At 48.4% G+C, this 6,814-nt stretch overlaps 1 protein-coding gene and 1 non-coding gene across 2 annotated transcripts; one reads left to right on the top strand and one right to left on the bottom strand.

The window, feature by feature from the left end:
* Positions 1 to 1,262: 1,262 nt before the first annotated feature.
* TRNAC-GCA lies at positions 1,263 to 1,334 on the top strand. The gene has a single exon. It is a non-coding gene; the product is annotated as a tRNA-Cys (tRNA).
* A 2,739-nt stretch (positions 1,335 to 4,073) lies between these two features.
* Positions 4,074 to 6,264, bottom strand: EIF1 (eukaryotic translation initiation factor 1). Its single transcript, XM_019550392.1, has 4 exons — positions 6,076 to 6,264; positions 5,642 to 5,805; positions 5,346 to 5,447; positions 4,074 to 4,949 (listed from the first exon to the last, which is right to left on the bottom strand). Exons 1-4 carry the CDS (start codon positions 6,104 to 6,106, stop codon positions 4,905 to 4,907), a joined length of 342 nt encoding a protein of 113 aa, XP_019405937.1. The 5' UTR covers positions 6,107 to 6,264; the 3' UTR covers positions 4,074 to 4,904.
* Positions 6,265 to 6,814: the final 550 nt, after the last annotated feature.

The raw sequence follows: 6,814 nt of genomic DNA, 5'->3' as shown, positions 1-6,814 counted from the left end.
ACGAACCCGTGTTGGTTACCCCCCAACATCACTTCCCCTGCAGGGCTCTCACAAATGTGGCCCTTGATAATTTCTTCAAGGACCTTCCCCAGGATAGAAGTGAGGCTGACTGGCCTGTAGTTGCCAGGCTTTTCCTTCCTCCCCTTCTTGAAAATAGGGAGCACATTGGCCCTTTTCCAGTCCTCAGGGACTTGGCACGGCTGTTCGAGGACTCCTGGTGCTCGGGCCAAAGGCTCCGCAACGACACCAGCCAATTCCCTCAGCACCCGCGGATGAAGGTCATCTGGCCCCGCTGACTTGGACACATCTAAGCCCTCCAGGTAATCCTTAACTAGGTCTGAACTAACAGTCAGGGGACTCGCGTCCTTCCTGGGCCTCTCTACGCTGTCACCCGAGAGCACCCCATTGTCAGCAGACAGGAACAGGGAGGCAAAGAACTTGTTGAAGAGTTCTGCCTTCTCTGGATGGTTTCAGTCCATATAGTTTTACTCACCTGGCAGGGGAGATACCCTTCTCCTTGGTCTTCAATGACTTGGTGTAGTTGAGAGTGGAGACCTGTTCACTGGAGTGCAGGCAGCCTGAGAATCTACTAACACCTCCCAGTGGGAGGATCTCAGATACGCAATGTAATGGTAATGGGGAATTGCTTTCGAACTTTCCTTCAAGTTTGCTCCTTCAGCCTTCTGATTAGGGGCAAGTGGGACTAGAGAGCACCTCTGGGCTTGGGGTTTGCACATGGGATGCCTGCCATGGATTTGGGAAGGCTGAGGAATCTGGAAGGGAGGATACTTGCTGGTACAGATTTGAGTGATTGAGCTTGGCTCAGTTTATAGAATTTGAAACTAAATTTGGCTGATCTGGCCCAAGACGCAAAATTTAACACCCCCAAAACAAAACAACCCCCCCCCCGCATCAAATATAGCCCTTTTTTGACCACACAGTGGTCAAGGATAACAACTCATCAAGGCAAGCCACAGAAGACTCAATTTCAGGATGGCGGCAGCCTGGATTAATCAGGCCACTCACCCCCCAGAAAACTCTTTTGTCCCCCGAGAGCTTGCTAGGCAATCTGTATTTTACAGAGAATCAAAAAGAAAGGGCAAGCAAAGCAGCCAGCCCTCAGTCAAATAAGAACAGAGCCTTCCTCTGGCCAACTAGCACCCTCTATGGGATCATATACACTGCTCAGATTTACCTTAAAGCACGTCACTGTCATGGCTTCTATCCATGAAAGCAATTTGGTGCAGAGGCAGTTGACTAGAGGGGACATAGCTCAGTGGTAGAGCATTTGACTGCAGATCAAGTGGTCCCTAGTTCAAATCTAGGTGCCCCCTTTCAAAGCTGGTTTTTAAATGTCAGGCTAGATGATCTGTTCAGGTCCCTCCTGACCCTAGCTACTATGAAATCAGGCATTTAGTCTCCTAGCTCCTCAACCCTCCAGATTTTTAGCAGTATCAGCCCCTGCCCCTATTAGTCCAATAACATGTACATTCACAGCTCTTTTAGAAACAGAGTCTTTGTGCTGAATCATTTGCTTTTGTAATGCATTTCCAAACTGCTTTTATTGCAGCAAATTATTTCTCTTAGCAAGGTCTCTCAGGAGAGTAAACAGGGGTAGTGTCATAAACCAAAGGCTCCATCAGGACTTGAAAGCGGTCCCCTAGGCCATCAAGTCTCCCTGCTTGCAGGCTACTACTTGTACAAAGCATCCACAGAATCATTCACTCTATCCCTCACCACAGCCACAGAGCACCCTACTTCATGCCACAGGTGAAAAGCAGAAAAGAGGAGGGTACCACCAATGCCTTAGAAGGGAATTTGCTAGAATTGTTTGAGCTCCTTTTATCTGGGAGGACTATGCTTGCACTACTAAAAAAGACAATCTGTCCACTGCCAAGACCACTGCAAAGCAGACCCAAAGGAAAAAAAATTCTGCCTGGACTTCAGATCTGGTGACTGGTTTTCAAACATAAACAAAACCCTCCAGGCATCTGAGGGGCTTTCAAGTAACAGCAGGAGGCACCAGTGCAATCCAGGCAGACTTCCACTTGATCATCACACCAAAACACAAACAGGTCTGGAGTGTAATTAGATTTTATGAAGCAATCCCTTCAAGGCCAAGCTGCCACTAAAAACTCCCAAATTTCTAGGAGAGCAGCACCTGCTCCTCCCTCCTCACCACCTTAAACTGCAGGTACCCATTCAGCGAAGTCCAGGTGATTTTAAAACATGCTGTTAACACATACAAGTAGGTGTAAGTGAGCCCCTATGCAGATCAGTGATGTGTATTGATCAACTATCTATTTTCTAAAGTCACAAAGGTTTTATAGTTGGGTTTTTCATCCACCTGAGGGATAGGAAAAACCAAGTGGGCATAATCACAAACTGGATTGCTAAGCCACTTCAGGTTTGGCACTTCCTTCTCTGAAGTCTACTTTCATTTCAATATACAGAGAAGTTTTACATTGTCAGCAGGAGAAAGCCACCAGCTCATGAGATGTGATCATTGCTCGGAGCAAATGTTCTAATCCAGCATAGCAAGTCCTCCTACTTTGGCAGACCAGAGTCAACTGTCTTGTACTACAACTAACACTCCTCCTTCCCTCTGAACAAAGGCAGGCTGTTGCAGTCAGTGTATCTGTAAGAAGCTTCTCTTCTGACTCAAGCCATTGCAAGTTCTCTACTAGTTAGAAGCCCTGCAACTTCAACAGCTTTGCCAACATGCAGACAGTCTAATATCACAAACTCAGATACCACATTTAAACAGAGGCAGATTGCTAGCTTCAGCTAAAGCATTTTGAGGCCACAAGGCAGTAGGTAGTTTCCACACAGGATTAGCAACTGGGCAAAGCAGGGCTCCACAGCAGGGGTTCAGTAGCCTGCTAAAACAATTGCATTAGAAGAGATTGCATAGGAGGGATGTTACCCAGAAAAGACAATGCCTATCTGCTAGTGACACCACTTGTCAACCAAGGCCTATAACAGAACACTTTTAACTTTCCTGGACATTCCATTGCTGACTTCAGGATTGTCTTAGGCAGCAAAATTTAAGCAGCTTGAATGGACAATTGTGGAACAAGAAATTGTCCAGACTGGATTAAGAACAAATTTCAAAAGGGACTGCTAATTTTTACCCCCTTATCCAGATCAGTTTCTGACAGACCTTTGTTCCCTCTCCCTTGCCATCTTTTGTATTTGAATCACCTACTCCGCTCTATAGCCCCCTGCTCTATGCTATTCTTTCACAGCATCTGATGAGTGAGCTTAGGTTCACAAAAGCCTGTTATGTATCTTCATTTAGAGATTCTAAAGGTGCATATACCTACTCCACCTTCTGCCAAACATGAATTGTTTCCATGGCAAAATTTGTTTCACCTACCTGGCAACTGATAAATAGACCAGTTTAAGCATCAGCTGGGCAACTTAAGCAGAAGTGCTAAAAACCAAATACAGTGCCTGTGAAAAAAAGGGAGTGTGGAAATACTTCTAGCAGAGGAATTTGCATATGGCCAAGTGAATACTCATAGCTTTGTTTACTGCTTTCAAGCCCTCAAAAAAAGGGAAGAGGAAACACCATTATGCTAGGCTTGTATTTTACCATCCTGTTCAGCTAGCAGTGTTCATATTATGCAACAACAGGCTACAGCAAGCAGGGATCTTCTCAGGTCCTTGATTCAGAACTCCATTAGATTAGACGTTGTACTAACACAGTTCCCTTGTGTCTCATCTGTTTATATTGTATTTAGTTAATTATTACAAAGACTATAAAGGTTTAGTTGAGCAAGGGACTTCTATGTAATGTCTATTACTGTGAGACCCTACAACAAAAGTTCTGCTTGGTACTAAGAACACTGTAGGAATGAACAAACATAGCAAGTAAGCTCAATTAAGACAAGCAGTTTGCAGGATCGTTTCCATCCCAAACACCTTTCAAAGGACTCCACTGTTTTACTTAAGGGAGGGGGGTGTGCGTGTGCGTCTGTGAATACATGGCAAGACCACTTAAACCCCATGCCTGTGGTAGCTGAAGATCTTCTGACAGCAATATGGAACTGAATCCATGGAGGCCGATGCTTTTGAAAACCATTTTTATTTAAATAAGACTTTAAATACATTACATACAACATTAAAACTGAAACCAAAATTCTGTTACTTCACAGGGCATTGGGCAGCAGTGGCTAGTAACAGGTAAGCTCTGCAGCTATATCTACAATGACATTTGTTAACATTAATTTCAAGATTGATCCCTTGTCAAAAGTTTAATCCAAGGTTGTTTCCATCCAGTACTTTACCCCCTGTATCTTTGGGCTTAACAATATCGGTGTCTGGCCAAACCTGAAGTCCAAACATTCCACCCTGGAGCAGTCACTCTAGTTTGCTCCGAAGGCAAATTTCTGCAGTTACTCTTCTTGGTCAGTCAAGATTCCCCAAAGCCATCTACCTCCAGAAGCAAGTACTGCCTACAGGATGCTATCTTCCCATTCAGTGTCACAGCTCACGTTTTGTGCTTTATTCCATTTAGGACCACTGCAGGCACCTTATTAAGTATTAATGTCCATTGAAATGGAAAGGAAGCTGGACTCAGAAGAGATTCAGGCAGTTTCTGGACAGACATGTTGAGTCCCTGGACTTATCTGAAAGCATCTGGTTACTTCTAGTTCCAGGCAGGGCACTACCAAATGCCTGATTTACCTCTGTTTAAATGAGGAAATGCAAGACGAGACAGCATGGGCTCTTGTCAGTTTATTACACTGAGTTACACTAGTCCAGACTGAGAGAGAGTGGACCCAAGATTGTTACATTACACAAGCCGGCAGGTTTTAAACTTATGACAAGGGACAGAAGCGAATTTTACTCATTGCAAGGAAATCTTCTTGCATAAAGCTTCAGTAGCCCACAGGCTCTTAAAACCCATGGACCTTCAGCTGGTCGTCTTTAGCCAGTCCAATCTGTGGTGGGGGGGGGGAAAAAAAGAAAGAAAGAGAGGGATACACTTTTTACAACGCAAGTAAAAAACAACCATTCACATCCTGGCAAATTATTCCTACTTTCTCATTACTGAAAAGGGCAAGACATCCAAGAACAAGTAAACCAAGCTCTCAAGAACAAGGTTGTATTTGTTTTCTATGGTGGCCATTTCAGCTATATGAAGCATTAGAAACATATAGGCAACTCCTCCCCCAAGTATGTAACCTTGTTCTTTGATATGAAGTAGCATCAGAGCTAACCTTAACTGATGATTAAGCCACAGAAGCAACCTTTTTCCATTCTTTTAGAGATTCTGTACCTCTGCAGCCTCACTGCTTCGTTTTAAGAAAGGACGATCAACTTCAGGATCACCTTACCTCAATGAGGAACTGACATATGTTCTTGCGCTGGTCACCTTGCAGCTGAATCACTTCTCCATACTCTGGATGTTCAATCACAGTACCATTGCAGGCAAATTTCTATGAGCAAAGACAGCACCCTTTAGTGTTGGCATCACAAAAGCGCCAGCAAAGCACTGCTCAGGCATTAGCCGGCCAATCCTCCCCCAAGGTAGGGGAGCGGAGACGCAAGCAGAATGGAAGTGACCAGAGCAAGTGAAGTCTTTGAACTCAGCCTTGAACACCTGCTTGGACTGGAGACTACAAACACTCACCTTCTTAAAGGCTTTCACCAGTTTCTTTTTATCGTAATCATCCGCAATGCCCTGGACAGTGGTGAGGGTCTTTCTACCGTTCCTCTGCTGGATCCTTATATGGATGTAGTCCTCAGTCCCAGCAGGAAGCAAGTCATCACCCTTACTTGCATCAGCAAAGGGGTCTGCGGGCGACAGCTTGAGCGTTTAGCTGAGGGCCCAGCCAGGAGCAAGGCCCCCCCCCGCCCCGCCGAATGTGACGCGCCGCCGAGTCGGCTGCCCATTGGACCGCAGCGCGAGGCCCCGCCCCCTGCTGACGCAACGGAGCCCGATAATAGCAACTGCGCCACCACGAAGCCCCGCCCCGCCAGCCCGCAGCACCGCGCCCGGCCCCCCTCCCAGAGCCCCGCCGCCATCTTGCCGCCGCGGCGAGCGGGCGGGGCCCAGGCACTCACCAAAGGGTTGGAGGTTCTGGATAGCGGACATACGATACGCTTCCCTTCCCTCGGAGGAGGCAGCGGCGGGAGCGGGCGGCAGAGAGAGCCGGGCAGGGGTGGACGGTGTCGGGGGCGGCTCGAGCGGGTCGAGGAAGAAAAGGCGGCTGCTCGCGCTGCGGCTGCTCGAGACGGTATCAGGGGGGCGTGCCCGGCGCCGCCCGCTTATATAGCCCCTCCTTGTGACGTCAGCACGCACGGCGGGCGACGCCGGCGATTGGCCGCGGGCGGGGACACGTCACGGCGCACGCGGAAGGTGGGGGGAGGGCAGCCTCGCCCTGGCCGCGGGGGAGGGCTCGGAGGCCCCGGGAAGGGTGTTCTGTAGCGGGCGCCGAGTTGGAGGGCGCTTACGCGCTATCTGCGCTGGACCGGGCCCAGGGAAGCGGAGCCAAGGGATCCCGGGGCTTATGGGGTCAGATCCCGCCCGGTGCAGTCTTCCCCACAAGCTCCTGGTCTGGGGCGGTCTCCTGCAGTCCACTGAATGCCTGTCACCACCCCTCTCCCCAGAGCAACCTGCTTTTTTGCCACCCTTTTCTGGCCTGTGTCTGGCCCCCGGGCGCCCTGCCCCACTGGCCTAACCCCGCACCAATGCACTGCCTAGGCTGCCCACCTGCCTAAAGGCTTGTGCCTTGTCCTGGCAGGGGAAGCAGCATGACAACAGTAGGCGAGCTCCCCAGGGTAATTGTCTCTGATATGTCCT

This window comes from Crocodylus porosus, unplaced genomic scaffold (assembly GCF_001723895.1).
Source record: "Crocodylus porosus isolate Cpor-Errol unplaced genomic scaffold, CroPor_comp1, whole genome shotgun sequence".
Lineage (NCBI taxonomy): Eukaryota > Metazoa > Chordata > Crocodylia > Crocodylidae > Crocodylus > Crocodylus porosus.
Note: the sequence above shows the minus strand (reverse complement) of the source record. Positions and strands in the feature narration are given on the sequence as shown.

Coding starts and splice junctions, on each gene's coding strand:
- EIF1 (XM_019550392.1), bottom strand. CDS start 6,106: ATGTCCGCTATCCAGAACCTCCAACCCTTTG. Junction 5,448..5,641: donor TGGTGAAAGCCTTTAAGAAG/GTGAGTGTTTGT, acceptor CTTTGCTCATAG/AAATTTGCCTGCAATGGTAC. Junction 4,950..5,345: donor TATGTCAGTTCCTCATTGAG/GTAAGGTGATCC, acceptor CCCCCACCACAG/ATTGGACTGGCTAAAGACGA.